This window comes from Rhinolophus sinicus, chromosome 15, assembly GCF_057876585.1.
Source record: "Rhinolophus sinicus isolate RSI-liver-muscle chromosome 15, RSI-T2T, whole genome shotgun sequence".
Lineage (NCBI taxonomy): Eukaryota > Metazoa > Chordata > Mammalia > Chiroptera > Rhinolophidae > Rhinolophus > Rhinolophus sinicus.
The window spans coordinates 72186276-72201680 of NC_142515.1; the positions used below are offsets into that span (position 1 = coordinate 72186276).

The 15405-nt window shown below is 51.9% G+C and overlaps 1 protein-coding gene across 10 annotated transcripts; it reads right to left on the reverse strand.

The window, feature by feature from the left end:
- Positions 1-749: 749 nt before the first annotated feature.
- PLPP2 (phospholipid phosphatase 2) lies at positions 750-15082 on the reverse strand. 10 transcript variants are annotated; one of them, XM_088792168.1, is made up of 7 exons: positions 11303-15082; positions 10780-11060; positions 4858-5009; positions 4356-4630; positions 1934-1991; positions 1528-1704; positions 750-1252 (listed from the first exon to the last, which is right to left on the reverse strand). In XM_088792168.1, exons 3-7 carry the CDS (start codon positions 4984-4986, stop codon positions 1103-1105), a joined length of 789 nt encoding a protein of 262 aa, XP_088648294.1. In that variant the 5' UTR covers positions 4987-5009; positions 10780-11060; positions 11303-15082; the 3' UTR covers positions 750-1102. The 10 variants fall into 10 exon arrangements, with proteins under 10 accessions (XP_088648294.1, XP_074193449.1, XP_074193445.1 ...); XM_074337348.2 differs by lacking the exons at positions 10780-11060; positions 11303-15082 and adding exons at positions 5469-5599; positions 10404-10756; XM_074337344.2 differs by lacking the exons at positions 10780-11060; positions 11303-15082 and adding exons at positions 9317-9448; positions 10404-10756.
- Between the last annotated feature and the right edge of the window lie 323 nt (positions 15083-15405).

The following is a 15405-nucleotide window of genomic DNA, read 5'->3' on the forward strand; positions in this document are numbered from 1 at the left end:
GAATCAATCATAATCTATTCAAATTAAGTTTTTAGGATGTGGGAATGTCATAGGATGGAATACAGAATGTCCCAAAGAATGAAACTGTATTAGAAATGTATGAAGAAAACTCACTGTAGTGATGGGGCAAAAGATGTTGACCTACATAACTTTGGAAATGAACAGGATCTATTGACCCAAGCAAAATACACTGTACGTACACAATGGACTCTGTTTTATGAAGTTTTTCCCCGTGGGTTTAGTAGCTCACAGTCCTGAAACCACTCTTTCTGGAATCTGGAATCCAGCAATGAATTAAGTGCATGGCAAGTAGTGGGAGCCAGGTTGCTCATGGTTGGAGTGAGAAGTTAGAGAGAAGCAAGGGGAAGTGATAGCATCCATGTGATAATGGCTCAGGCTGGAGACAAAGGTATAAATTTATCTTAAGCTTAATGTGGAAATAGGCAGTTCCACACCAAAATCTTAAGATTAGTGTGTACACACAGGTTGGAATACATGTGTATATTTCCTTGCATTGTTAGCTGGGCACATTTACCTCCCAGATGCAAGATTTTTAACACCATTCTGTACTTTGAAGAAATGGCTGATTAAAGGCTTGGCTCTTTCTTTCATTTGTCTTGCGGACTTCCCCAGCTGCTCAAATACCTAAGCTCAGCTGAGGGTCTCAACCTGACAAGGGAAGGTCTTGCCCCCGGACTCTGTGGCAGAACAGGCCTCAGAATGGCCACAAGGAAGAGGCTCTGATAACATTTGTCAAGCAAATGCCCTGTTTTACTAAAAATACATTACATTTTACAAAAACAGCATTTATCCAGATCTCTTGGTCCCTTCCCTAACGAACAAAAGGGGTAGGTACTGAGGGAGCTATGAGGACAATGCTCCCCTTCCAAACACTAGGGCTGTCCTGGGCACCCCCAGACTCCTGGTCCAGTACACAGGAGGTAGGGTTAGTGGACCCCCGCCCGTTGGGAACCAGCCCGGAGCACCAGGAACCTGCCCAGAGCCCTTGTCACCATTCCAGGTGAGAGCCCTGCCAGCATCATGGCTGTGCCGACCCACAGCCTGAGGGCCCAGACAGGCCCTTGCCTGGGAGGCTCCAGCCTCAGGAGTTGGACACTGGGTACCCATAGTGGTTGTGCTCAGCCTCGCCCAAGGTCAGTGTCAGAGACAGGCTGGGCTTCCGTTCCACCTCCTCCTCCTCCAGGCAACGCTGCGGGGGCCGGGTTTTAAAGAAGTCGGAGACATAACGAACCTGGGAGATGAGAGGAAGGCAAAAGTTGACTTGGCAGGAATGAGGGCAGAATCCGGGAGTGGGGAAGAATGGGGCCCTGGGAAGAGAGTGGGGGAGGGGTGAGAGGTGGTGGAACCCAAGAGGGGATAGGTAATGTGGGATGGGGTGGGGGTAGGGGACAATGAGAAAAGCAGAACCTGGGAAGGGAACAGTGGCCTCTTAGGGGGAAGATGGGGGTGGAGAGGACTAGGGACCTGGAAAAGGGAGAAAGGGGGCAAGAGGGCCCAGAAGCTCACAGTGAGAACAGCCACCAGCGCCCCCTGCAGGAGCCCCACAAGGACGTCACTCCAGTGGTGTTTGTAGTCAGACACGCGGGTGTAGCCCACGTAGAGGGCAAAGGCCACCAGGAAGAACTGCACCGTGGGCCGCAGCAGCCGTGCCCACTTCCAGCAGAGCCGTGCCTGCACATACAGCTGGGGGCCAGAGGACGGCCGTTAGCCCAGGAGCCTGTGGCGCTCACCCCACACCCACTGCACAGATGGCAGCCCTGAGACCAAGAGCCTCCACTGTGTGAACAAATGACCTAGCTCCACCCATCAGCAACTCCACCCACATTTTACAGATGCAAAAACTGAGGCCCAGGGAAGGGGGGTAAATTGGCCACAGTTCCATATCAAGCAAGTCATGGAAAAACCGACTCACCGCCAAGAATATCATGCAGTACATCCCAAAGGAGGAGTGTCCGGAGTAGAAAGATAATCTAAGAAAGGACGGGCAGTGTACATCAGGAGGGCGACCGGGCAGAGACCCAGCGGCTCACACAGCATGCCTTCACATACCTGGTCCTGCTTCCCCTCCACCCCCTCCACCCCCCCTCACCCCCGCAGCACTTCCCACAGTATGAGAGAGAATTTCATGTGGAAACACAGCTGGTGTCAGACATAATGGGAGTCCCAAAAGGAGAGGAGAGAGAGAGAGTAGGGGGCAGATAGAATATCTGAAAAAATAATGGCGGAAAAAACCCCAAATATGATGAAAAACATTAATCTACATGCCCAAGCTCAGTGAACTCCAAGTAGGATAAACTCAAAGACATCCACACAAAGACACATTATAATCAAACTACCAAAAGTCAGGGAGATTCTTGAGAGCATCAGAGAGAAGAGACACATTGTGTACAAAGGACACAATAAGATTAGCAGCTGACTTCTTATCAGAAACCATGCCAGCCAGAAAGCACTGGATTACATATTCAAAGAACTGAAACACAAAAACCTGTCAACCAAGAATTCTATGTCTGGCAAAATTATCCTCTAATACTGAAGGAGAATTAAGACATTGACAGATAAACAAAGACCCAGAGAGTTCAATGCTTATGGCCCTACAAGAAACAGTGAAGGGAGTCTTCTGAGGAGAAGTAAAGGATACTAGACAGTAACTCAAATCCACATAAAAAAGCCACTCAGTAACATAAAAAAATCCACTCAGTAACACATAAAAAAACACCAGTAAGGGTAATTACAAAATAAAATGTCAGTATTGATATATTTTTGGTTTATAATTCCTGTTTTTTCCTCTACGATTAAAAAACAAACAACTGCATACACGCTGACAATGTTAACTAGACTTATTTCACAATATATATCCATAAACTCTTTGCATAGTAAATACCTACTTAACAGAAAAGGCAGTAATAGAGGTAATGAAAAATAAAGCAGAAACAAATATATATGTATATATAAAATATATATTTATATATAAATATATATTGATATGTTATATATTTATATGTAAATATAAATAATATATTTATAATATAATATATTTATTTATATATGTATAATATATATAAAATGTAGAAAACAAATAACAAAGTTACAGAAGTCCTTCCTCATCAGTAATTACATTGCATGAAATGTATTAAACGCTCTAAAAGGCAGAGGCTAGAGAATGGATTTTTAAAAATTGACGTGCATTAGAGACTCAGTTTAAATTCAAAGACACTGTACTTTTAATAGGTTAAAAGTACAAGAATGGGAAAAATATTCCATACAAAGAGAAACTAAAAGACATCAGAGCAGCTATACTACTACCGTGTTTCCCCAAAAATAAGACCTAGCCGGACAATTAGCTCTAATGCGTCTTTTGGAGCAAAAATTAATGAGACCCGGTCTTATCTTACTATAATATAAGACCGGGTCTTATATGAGATCTGGTCTTATATAAATTTTTGCTCCAAAAGACGCATTACAGCTGATGGTATGGCTAGGTCTTATTTTCAGGAAAACACGGTATCAGGCAAAACAGACATGAAGACAATAAATGTTAGGAGGGAGAAAGGACATTAAATAGTGATAAAAGGGTCAATCCTTCAAGAACATATAACAACTACAAAGATATATACACCTAACAATGGAGGCCCAGAGTACATGAAGGAAAAAATTACAGAAACTACAATATGGGTGAACATTGAAATGCTGAAGAAGCCAGGCAAGCAAGACCACCCAGTGTGTGATTCCATGTATGTGAAACATCCAGAACAGGCACATCCACAGACAGGAAGTGGGTTCTTGGTTGGCAGGGGCTGGGGAGAGAAACAGCTGACAGACACGGAATCTGTTTCATGTGATGAAAATATGGTGGGTTAGGATGGTGGAGATAGCTACACAACACTGAATTTACTGAAAATCAATGAGTTGTACATATTAAATGGTTAAGTTAGCAAATTTTATTTCTATTTTGTAAAAAGGGAAATAAGGAAGTCAATTAAATGAAAAGTGTATCAGTAGAGGTGCTAAGAAGACAGACCAAAAGCATGAGGGTGGGGCCTGAAATTTAGGGGAGGTAGGTCACCGCTCCCCACACAGATTGTTCTGCTCAGCCCAACATGCCCCCCCCCCTGCCTCCCCATCAGTGAACTCAGGCCCACGGGCACCTGCTGGTCTGCCCCTGGACTGTCCTCAATCCTGGGAGGTGCCTCGACCCTGGCTCCATCTGGCAAGTAATCCTGCAACATCTAGCTGCTGAGGGCCCTTCCCCAGCCTGCACTGTCCCCTGGAAGTGGGAGTGTCTGTGGATTGGCCCCCAGCAGAGCCCAGAGTGAGGACTGCTGTCCAGGACCCACCTGGACTCGGTCACATTGGCAGGGCTCCCCCTGCACACCTCCTCCTGCACATAGACGGAGCAGTTGACACGGCTCCAGTCGGGGTCACAGACCGCCAGGAAGTTGGGTCGCAGACGGCCAATCATGTACTTGCCCAGGTCTGTCAGGGACTGGCTCACCGCGGCCCCAAACAGGAAGGTCCCCAGCACCTTGTAGATGGCTGCCACATAGTTGTTGAAGTCGGAGCCGGAATAGAGACGAGCCGTGTACACCAGATAGGCCTCCCCCACCGACACCTGCAAAGGGAGCCACTAAGGAGCCTCCGGCTGGGGCCCAACAGCAACTGTGTGGTCTCCACCAGGCAGGTGCTTGGGGGCTCAGTCCTCCCCACTGAAAGGTGTTTAGGGTTCCTGGCTTCCCTGAGGCTGCTGGGGAATGGGGAACTCCGAAGGGGGCCCTCTTCCCCACAAATACCACTGGAGGCAGACCTTGACCCCCGCCCTCCAAGCCCCTCCCGCCTTACAAGGATGACGGTGGTGGTGATGGTGACACCAGCCATGAGCCCATGGGTGATGGTGTCTGGACGGTAGGGGTACCGGATGGAGTCATCGCTACAGTAGAACCCTCGCTTGTACGGGGCATTGACGAGCATCAGGATGGCGAAAGGCAGAGAGGCTGGGGTTGGGGGAAAGAAGCTGATTAGCTGCGTGGTTCTCCAGCACCAGCCGGAGCCACACAGGCCAGCCTTTGTCTGGTGCTTGCCCACCCACCTCGGCCTCCCTTCTGGTTCCCTCACCTCCATGCCAACCACACAGCTAGGAGCTTTCCTCATGGCAAGTGGGACACTGCTGACACCATTAAAACCCGCTTGGGGTTCCCCATTATCCTCAGATGAACAACAAAGTTCTCCTCAGGCCCATGGTCCAATCCCACACCCCCACACCCCGCCCCTACCACTCACTCACTTCCCTCCCACCTCCTTTCTGCTCCTTGGACAAACCCAGAAAGCACCCACCCCATGCCCTACTCTCTACCCAAAACATCTTTGAATAACTTCCCTCCAGGCTTAGCTCCATCTACCCTCCTGAATGTCCCACCCGCTATCACTCTAGTACAAGGACATTTCCGTTTTACCTCCTGGTCCTTGGGTGTAATTATGCAATCAATCACTGACGAGTCCCCTGACTGAGTCCCCAACACTCATCTGTGAGCACCTAAGTGGGGGGTCAAGTTCCCTGGAGCCCAGGCAGATGTTCAATGAGCACCTGTTAAAAGAAGGGAGGGCTCCCTGCTCCTCGTTCCAGGGCTGGCCAGAGATCAGGAACACACCGGGGGCAGAGCTGAGATGCCTATATTTACGTTCGTCCCTGAGCCGGCCACACAGTGACCAAGACACACCCGGCCCAGAACTCTGGCCAAAGATACATTCAAGACCCACAGTCATGACCAAATCATGAAAAGCTAGGTCGCCTGGGCACTGGGGCCCTGCTGAGCCAAGGGCATTTGGGAAGAAAACTCCCTGCTCTATGGGAGGGTGCCCTTTGCCTGGGGCAGGGCACATGACAAGTGCAAAAGGGTGTGGTTCTTCTGGGGGCTGAATTCCAGAGGAGGGGAACGGCAGAGAAACTCCTCCCAAAAGGACAAATTCAAGGGTCCCAGAGATCCTTCAGTGACGGTATTGAGCACCTTAGATGCTGAGTCTGGAGAAAGGCTCAGTGAAGAAAACAGAACTCTCCTCACGGGGCTGCAAGGGGTTGGAAATACAGAATAAGTAAATGATGGCTGGAGTCTGGGAGGTGGCTGTAGCTTTCAATAGGGGCTGTCAATAGGCCACATAGAGAAGGTGGTTTGAAGGAGGTGAGAAGTTCCAGGGAGGTCTGGGGAAGAGAGCCAGGCAGAGGGAACAGCCAGTGCAAGGGTCTGGTGGTACTACTGTGCCTGGGGAGTGGGACACAGCAGCAACACACCACCTCATCTCAGCGCCACCTCCCATGTGACCTCTCGGCCAAAACTAGGGATTAGAACAGCAGGTCCCTCACAGGCTGTTTGGAGTGGTAAAAATGAACTGGGACTTTAAGGAAACTAAGCACCAGTTGCAAGGTTTTCTTGGGCTAGTCGGCTACTGTCAGAATTGGACCTCAAGTCTCTCTCTTATGGCAAAACCTCTGTATATCTTACTAAAGAATGATAGTCCTGACCCAATTTCATGGGAAGAACAGGATGACAGCATTTAAAGCCTTAAAGGAGAATTTAATAAACACCTTCTCTTGGGCATCCAACTATCAGATTCCCTTTGTCCTTTTTGTGAATGAAAAGGACATGCCCCTGGGGTGCTTATTCAAAAACAAGGGATCAACATGGACCCCAGCACACTAGAGTCAAAAACTGGACCCTGTGGCTCAGGGATACCCCTCCCCCCTTTGCCTTAGAACCATTGCGGCTACTGCCCTTTTGGTTAAAGCCACAGAGAAGGTGTCGTGGTTAGATCCCATCTAACCATGGTTGTGACTCATGATATTACAAGCTTTCCTGTTTTCTCATCACACCCAGCATCTTTCAGTCCCCTAATTTCCTATGAAATGCATCTGCTAACCACTTTTCATATAACCCTTTCATGTTGTAATAACCTTCACCCAGCTACTTTTCTCTGTTCTTAGACTGAGGAAGCCCCTCATGACTGTCTGACACTCACAGATCACGTCCTGACTCCTCGTGACGATTTGCAGGAGACTCCTCTAGGTAAAGCTGATCTTTCTTAGTTTACAGATGGTCCATACTTAACAAAATGGAAATGGTAAGTAATGAGCTGGTTATTCTGTCGTAACTCCTCATGGAGGCAGCACCTTTGCCTCTGGCCACTTCAGCACAGCAGGCTGAATGATACCCCCTCACTGTAGCTTGCATTTTAGCCAAGGGGAAAACTATCAGCATTTATACTGACAGGAGATACACCTTTGGAGTAGTTCATGACTTTGTATATGGAAACTTTTCATGTATGGAACACTGTGGTTTCCTTCCCTCCAATGGAGATCAAATTACTAATGTCCCCATGTTCAGGGATTATTGGACACTATGCTTTCTCTGATGCTTTAGTTGTTATTAAGATTTCAGGACATTCTAAACTTGACCCCTGGAAGCTAAAGATATCACCTTGCAGATATTTCTATGAAGGCTACCCTTTAAGGCATCAGCAGCAGACAAACCTCTGTCATAGTCCAAAGAGAAGCTTCTCGAATTGGTAACTTAGAAAAACTGGCCAGAGAAGCCCAACAACCAGCTTCTGAAGAAGACAAAAAAGACTGGAAATCCAACAATTGCTGGTTTGGTAAGGAGAATAAGCTCTGGTTCGGACAAAATAACAACCCCATCCTATCAGACACTCTAAAATTCTCACTCCTGACTACCGCATGTGCATTAAACCACTGGTCCCCTGACAAAATGGTAGCATTCATGGACCAATATGGTGGGGAGATATTAACAAGGATGCAAACAGTGCCCACCTTACATGTCCTACCTGTCAAAAGTATAACCCAGGGAAGCCTGTTCACACTGCCCCGGGACAATTTAAATTGCTGAATGGGCCTTTTGATGTCTGGCAAATAGATTTCATAAAGTTCCCCCATCTCCTGGTTACAAATACGTTTTTGTCGTGATGTGTATGTATTCTCACTGGACTGAAGCTTTCCCTCATAGGCAAGCTAATGCAGCTACAGTGGCTAAAGTCCTATTGAAGAAGATTGTCCCTACTTGTGGAACTCCTCTCGAACTCAAGGAACCCATTTCACTGGTCAGGTGCTAAAGCAAGTCTGTGCTATTTGGCCAATTCTACAACATTTTCACTGTGCTTTACCATCCTCAATTTTCAGCATTGGTTGAATTAAGACCCAAGTGGAAAAATCTGTAGAAACTTCAAATACCTTGGCCAAAAGCCTTGCCGTTAGTCCTTTTAGACCTCAGGTCTACCCCTTTTGGGACTCAAGCTTTCACCTTTTGAGGTAATTACAGGACGCCTCATGCGTGGTTCCTGCTCCTCTTGATTCATTCACAGTGGGTAAAAGGAGACATACTTCAATATTGTGGAGGCTTAACTGCTTCTGTTGACAATAATCATGCTTTGGTGGAACAACATTTTCACAGTGCACTCCAGGGAAATGAAAAACTCACAATCCACACTGCAACCTGGAGATTTTGTTTACTGGAAAAATACCTCAAAAAAGATTCCCTCCAGGCTCGCTGGAAGGGCCTTTACCAGGTACCCTTGACTAACCCCTGTGCTGCTAAACTGCAGGGAGTAACTCTTGGATATACTTGTCACCTAAAGAAGGTGACACCTGACTGGAACTGCACACTGTCTGATGATCTGAAACTACACCTGTCAAAAATTAAAGCAGGTGGCCTCTGAAGGAAATAAATTGCCACACCACTGAATCCCCCTGCACAGCTCTTCTTACTACTCATTCTTATTTCATCTTTCTCTTTTCCATGGAAGGAACTTGCCATTATACACATTTCTGAAGCTATTGTGGAAGGGGGGAACATTTCTGGTTGTTGAATCTGTCATCAAGAACTTTGAACTATCGAAGATAACAATGGTCATTGTTTATCCCAGGCTTGAACTCCTGGGATAAACCTGTCATATAGAGTAGGTTATATTGTTCTAATCCTGTTTTAAATTCTTATTGTTATTAAGCTCTGCACCTGTTGTCTGTTAACCCTGGACATGAGCTGTTCCCCATCCACGCACTTTCCTTCTGATGTGAGAGATGACACCCAGAAGTCCTTCCTGACATCAGCGATACTTCTGGAGGAAGATCTTGATCAAAAGGCAGGAATGACAAACATGAACTGGGACTTTAAGGAAACTAGTCAGGCTGGGAGGTGTGTGGACAGAGCTGGGCTCCTTGAACTCTAGGTCCCAACACACTTTTCATAAAACTCTATGGCTCTAACTTCTTGTCTCCCTGATACATATATATACATACACATATCCACCATCTTGACATAGGGCAGAATGAGCACGGGGCTCCTCAGGTCTGAGCGTACTCATGCTGCCGGAGTACTTTTTCCTTTTCCAGAATAAATCCTTTTGGTGACGGACTACCTAGCCGATGTTACTGTTCAGTCGACAGGAGAAAAAGGTTTAATTATTTGCATATCACTTAGTTGCTGGCACACAGTAAGTGCCTCACAAATATTAAATAAATAACATAGGTGCTCAGGATATGGTACCTAGAGGATTTCTTCCTGCTACCACCTGACCCACCCCAAAAGAGGTCTCACCTGGGACACAGAAAGAGCACCTGGTCTCTGCCGTCCATCAGGACTGACCCCCCCATCCCTCAGTCCCCGAAGTGCCCCTCCCCCACCCCACCACCCCACCCCGGCCGCCGCGGGAAGAATTCCGGGGCCATTGTCCTCACATCCCCAGTGCAAACACTCAGCCTTTGTTCCCAGAACCCAGGGGGAGGGACGGGGAGGGGATCTTGGGCTGCCCCCCCTCCCCCAACCTGGCCCGCAAAGCTGCCCAACAGGTTCGGTCGCGCCTCCCAGAGGCCCCGCTAACCCGCAGCCTGGGGCCCAGCTTTCTCTACGTGTCTCCCGGGACCGCGAGGGTTCGAATCCCACCGACGCGCAGTGCGTCCGGGGCCTGAGGAATGGAGGTTGTCCAGGGGGGGCCCCGTGGCCGCACCCCTACCCAGCCCGCCCGGCGGGGCCCGGCCCGCGTGATTCACTGCCCGGGCCCGCGCGGTGGGCGGGGGACGCGTGCGGCCCCAGCGGCGACTTCCTGCTACCACGGGCGGGGTTGCCAACCCCGGCGCCGTTCGCGACCCACTCTTGAACCCGTCGCAGGTGGGGGAAACTGAGGCTGGGAGGGCGCCGAGTGTCCTTCCCCGAGTTCCCCCATTTCGAGGAGACCCCCGACAGGTGGAGGAGCTGCAGGCCACCATCCCAGCGCCCTACAAACGGGGCCGGGGAGACCACGGCCTGGGAAGGAGTCCCCCCACACCCAAGTCCCCGCGGCTCTTACCAACCAACACGCACAGCACGTCGAGCAGCACGAAGACCCACCTCCGCTCCATGCCACCCCCGCCCCGGGCAGCTCTCCCACGATCCCCGACGCCCGTCCCAGCGCGTCTCGTCGCGTCCCTGCCTGGCCTCGGGGTCACAAGGCCGCGAAGCCTGGCCCTCCTGGGCAGGGAAGGGGAAGAGAAGGCAGGGCAGGGCGGGGCAGCGGAGGGCAGGCGGGGCGGCCAGGGGAGGGAGCGGACTCGGGGGCGGACTCAGCCCCCGCCCCGCCCGCTGCGCGCAGGAAAGAGCCGCGCAGAAAAGAGCCGGGTGAGGGGTGGGTGTGCTAGTCGGCAGGGCGCCCTGGGGTACAGAGGAGGAGGAGGGGGTCTCTGACCTGGTAGGGGTCGTCGGCGCCCAGTCCCCCCACACCACTCACCACCCCCACCAGGCGGGGAGGCTAAGGCTCAGAGACAGCGAGTCCAGCGTCACCCAAAGTGTCCAGGTCCCGGCGGACGCTCGGTTCACTCACGAACTGGGCCAGCTGGGTCTGGGGGCGGGGGCAGGGCGGGGGTGAGACGGGAGGGAGGGAGTGGTGAGTAGGTAGATCCGGCAGCACTGGTGGAGGCGGCTTGAGCTCCGGCCCCTCTCTGCGCCTCGGTCTCTTCACTGGGGAATGGCACTGATGCGGGGCACGTCATACCCTGAATCAGGAAGCGGCTAAAAATTGATGGGGGGACGTGGCTTAATTGCAGAGTTTTTTCTTTTCTCCTGATGCTTAAAATCCTAGCGGTTCAGAAGATCGGTTCAACACCCACCCACTGGATCCTAGAGGCCCTTTGTGCCAAGCACTGCCCCGCCCCCATTTGACAGAAGAGCAGAGGTGCCAGGAGGTAGGAACTCGCTCACATCCTGTGCCCTGCACCCCACCAGGTCCCAGGGAGCCCTGAGCTGGGAAGCACCTGGTGATCAAGAGCACCCACGCCAGGGAAACAGGCCCGAGGGGGCCGTCGCATCCACTCTGCGTCCACACAGCTACACTGGATCCTTTTGGCTGGAACCATCTGAGAGGACTTGAGTGTGACCATCTCCAGGAGAGTCCTACCTTCATCTGGCAGGACACAGGATACACAGGCAGGTTCTCAAGATCACAGTGGGAAGAAGGCTGGGATTGAAACCCAGGCGGCCTGGCCCTAGGGTCCAATGCCCTTGACCTCTAAACCACATTCACCACCCCACCAGCTCCAAAGGGCCTGTAGAGGACGATTTCAGCCCTCCTTAGTAATGAAGGGAGCCAGGTCCAAATAGGGGCGGCCCCTGGCCCAAAGTCAAGCGGCTGGGACTTGAATTCAGAGCCCCCTCAACCCTGCCTCCTTGGAAGATGAAAAGACCTCTGCTATTATACCGCCATCGTCTACACGGCGGGGTCCAGGGACGAGTGTCTCTGGGTCAAGTCCCCTGCGCCCCAGATCAACTTTCTTCAAGCAGGCTGGCAGACACCTCCGGCCTTCCCACACACTGAAAATAAATCAGGGGCTTGAAAACTTATGGACCTGGATTTTCCGTCTGCTGCGTGGGAGGCACATCACCGCCGCGCCCTTCGAACCGCACGCCCCGAGGAGCTGGACTGGGCACAACCTAAAACTTGCAGCTTCCTCCCTCACCCCCAGACTTCCTCCTAGGCGTCCGGAGGATCCGTTAATTTGACCGGAGGGATTTCTAGTGTCTTGGCAGGGGTGGAGCTTTCGCTAGGGCCAGCGCGTCCTCCGCTCCACCCAGCGCGACCTCGCCGTGGGCGGGCTCGGGCTCTGTTCATTGGCTTCCCCTGCTGCCACTCACCAGTCTAGGTGAGCCCCGGGGAAAGGCAGGTTTCAGATCCAGCTGCCGTGGTTCATGCGTGCATGCAACACGTACCGAATCAGGGTTGTTAGAGAATTATCTGACAACATACAGGAAAAGCCTGGCAAAAACGTTAAATGTTAGCTGGCGTCATTATCAGTACTGCATTTTTTTTCACTTTAACCTCGCTGCAATCGAGTGACTGCCACTCTAGGTACTGTCCTGACAGCCTAGTGACACTTTCAGTTCAGGTGGAGAAGGTGTAACATTGTATTGGCGTAAACGCAATGTGAGGTTCTTTACTGAGCACCTACTGTGTGAGGGGCTTGTTGGCAGCTCTGAGGCACCTGCCAAAAGGGCAACGTGGTGGTGCGGGCAGCCCAGATGGAAGCTGCCCTGGAGACCCAGAACGGCGGGCCCAGGGTCCTGCAGGCAGAGGCTGTGGGTGGGAAGGAGCCTGGCCTGTTCCCTGAGGAGCAGGAAGACTGGCTGGAAGGAGGGCATGGGGCTGGAGCTGGTGTGGCTTCAGCCTGTCCCACTGACCTCACCCTGTGCTTAAATGACTTGGGCAGGGTCAGGATTAAAACCTAGCAGGGCAGCAAGGATTAGGGCTAGGATTGGGGTCAGGGCTTCTACACCCGCCAGCTGGGGTCTCCCAGAGAAGCTTCCACACCTGGCCCTTTACTGGGAGAATCTGAGGCCAGGAAGACCTGCTAGGGGGAACAGAGTCTGGGCTGGGAGTCAGGCCTGGATGGCTTCTCCCTCACCTGCAGATGGCAAGGCTGGAAGGGGACTGAGGGTACCGGGGTCTCACCCCTGCCCAGCTCCTTCGTGCCTGGAGGTCAATCCCAAACAGTGAGTTCTCGTCACCTTGTTGTCTCAGCTCTACCTGATGGACTCCAGGTTTTTTCCAAAAGGAATGCTGTGAAGATGAAGGAAGAAGCCTGGGAGGTGGCAAAAAGGTGCCACCTGAGCGGCCACCACTCACACCTTCCTATTGGCTTTTGGCTCAGAGGCCACACTGGGAGTCCTCTGGGTGGCTGGGAGGCCCTGTCTTGTTAGGAAGCACCAGTGGGGGGTTGAATGGAACACGGTGGGGGTAGGTCCCTGGGCTCACCATCAGGCAGAAGCCAGCATCAGTCCACTCAGGCCTGCACACAGTACTAGGACTTCACAGTCCCCAAGTGCCCCACGACCCAAGCCAGGGACAGGACAACGTTCCCAGTCAGAGTCCTGGGAACTCTCCACCTCACGCAGACGACCCCTACTGCAGTGCAGTCCCCTGCCTTACCCCGAACCTGCCAGCTCTAAGCTCTAGCACCATCTGTTTGTGTGTCTGCTCATCAGCTTATCCTATGTCGTCCCGACCCCAGCCCCAGGAGGACAGGGACCACACACAGCAGGCACCCACCCAATCAGTGCTCACTGAATGAAAAGTGACCTAGTGAATAATGAATGAGTCCCGCAGCCTGAGGTCACCGGACAACAGCTGCTCCTGGACTGTGAGCTGCTTACTCCTACAGGCGCTGGCTTCATGGAGAGTGCGGCCCAATCCCCCCACATTCCCTGACCACTGCCGGTGGGGGTGGCATTTTGGGGTACTTCACTCCAGAGGCGGCTTGGCCAAGATCAGGAGAAACGGCTGGGCAGTGGGGCAGCAGTGGCCTCTGCTGGACAGCAAGGCAAAGCCACAGCCCAGCAGCGACCTGTGGACACCCGTGGGACACATGCGCACCCACCACATCCATGGGTCCTTACAGCAGCCTGGGAATGGCATCAGCACAGGGTGTGGTAAGGGCTGTGGACGAATGCAGAGGAAGGGTAGGCACGGGAACAGAAGAGGGACAGTGGAACACCTGAGGACAGCCCACATGGCATCTGCAACGTGGAACAGAGGACCAGTGACCTCAAGGACAGGTCAAAAGGAACCATCTGAAAGCACAGAAATCTGTGGAACAATACCCATGCTCCCCTGTGTCACTAGAGACCCAGAGGAGTGAGAAGTCATGGCCAAGATGGCCCAGCTCTGTGCAAGGCACCAGCCTCGGGCCCAAGAGCCTCCGGAGTGGAAGGCCAGTGGCATGTTACACTCAAAGGCTGGTATCCCAACAAGAGGAAATCAGCGAAAACAGACGGGTTACACTATGGAAAATACAAATAGGAATGGCCGATTTCTTGTTAGAATCCAGGAGTCAGTAAAACATCTTTAAAATGCTAATCCTGCCAAAAATGAAAAAACAAAGTGCTTCACAACGAAAGGGGGGGACGAGGAGTGTTGGCGAAGAAATGCGTGCCCAGCTCTCAAAGGCTACGGAAGATGAGGTGCCAGCACACACACAAGGGGACGGCCCCATGCACACACTGGGGACAGGGACAGTGAGCAGTGTGGGTGGCGACGGAGCCACAGCACTGGGGTTCTGACAAACCAGACATTCTCGCTGTCAGTCAGCCCCTGGTATTTGCCCCAAAGTCCACATGAAAACCCGCAGTGACAGGGGCTGCATCCAGAAATGCTGCCCATCAGCAGCAGAGCGGATGATGCCTCGCAGCCACCAGATGATGGGCATTACTCAGCACGAGCCCCAAAGGATCATAGAGCGGCCTTAGTGCTCATCACCATGCGGAAGAAGCCAGTCTGAAAGGCTACGCACCAAACTGTTCAAAACCAGGGAAAAGACAAAACCTTAAAAGGAGCCAGAGGGAAAACACAGAGGCCCACAGCAGCTTTCCTGTTGGGAGCAGAGCAAACCAGGGGACGGGAGGGACACGTCTCTGAAGCACATAAAGATGAAAACAGACTAGAAGAGTCCGATTAAAATCATCCTAAAGGCCTCACGCCCCAACCCCAGACGACCTGCTCCCAGTGCTGGCATGACCAGCTCTGCAAGGACTAAGCCCCAAATGCTGGGGATTATTGCCTCTCCCCCACCCCTGGACATCTCAATCCAGGCCAGTCCCACCCAGTCGTGTCCCCTGCCCCTACCCAGCCACCAAGGGAGCTTTGAAAACTGCACAGTTGGACCCGAGCCCCTGCTCACCACTCCAGGGGCTTCAGGACAAAACCTGCTGGTCGGCCCAGCAGCCTCTCTGGCACTCGGTCCCTGCCTGGGATGGGCCCCTGCCTGACTCACTGGGCCCACCAAAGCAGGCTGGTTCTCCTTTAGGCCTCGAACTACATGTCCCCTCCACTTCACTGACCACCTCCCTCGCATCTTCGTGACATGGA

Bases quoted from the DNA above. Each gene is read 5' to 3' on its own strand.
- PLPP2 (XM_019716007.3), bottom strand. From the start codon at position 5,166: ATGAGGAAAGCTCCTAGCTGTGTGGTTGGCATGGAGGTGAGGGAACCA. The intron at 1,992-4,355 runs GTGGGTCCTGGA...GTCCTTTCTTAG, and splicing joins GCCAATGTGACCGAGTCCAG to ATTATCTTTCTACTCCGGAC. The intron at 1,705-1,933 runs GTGAGTCGGTTT...TCTGGCCCCCAG, and splicing joins ACTGCATGATATTCTTGGCG to CTGTATGTGCAGGCACGGCT.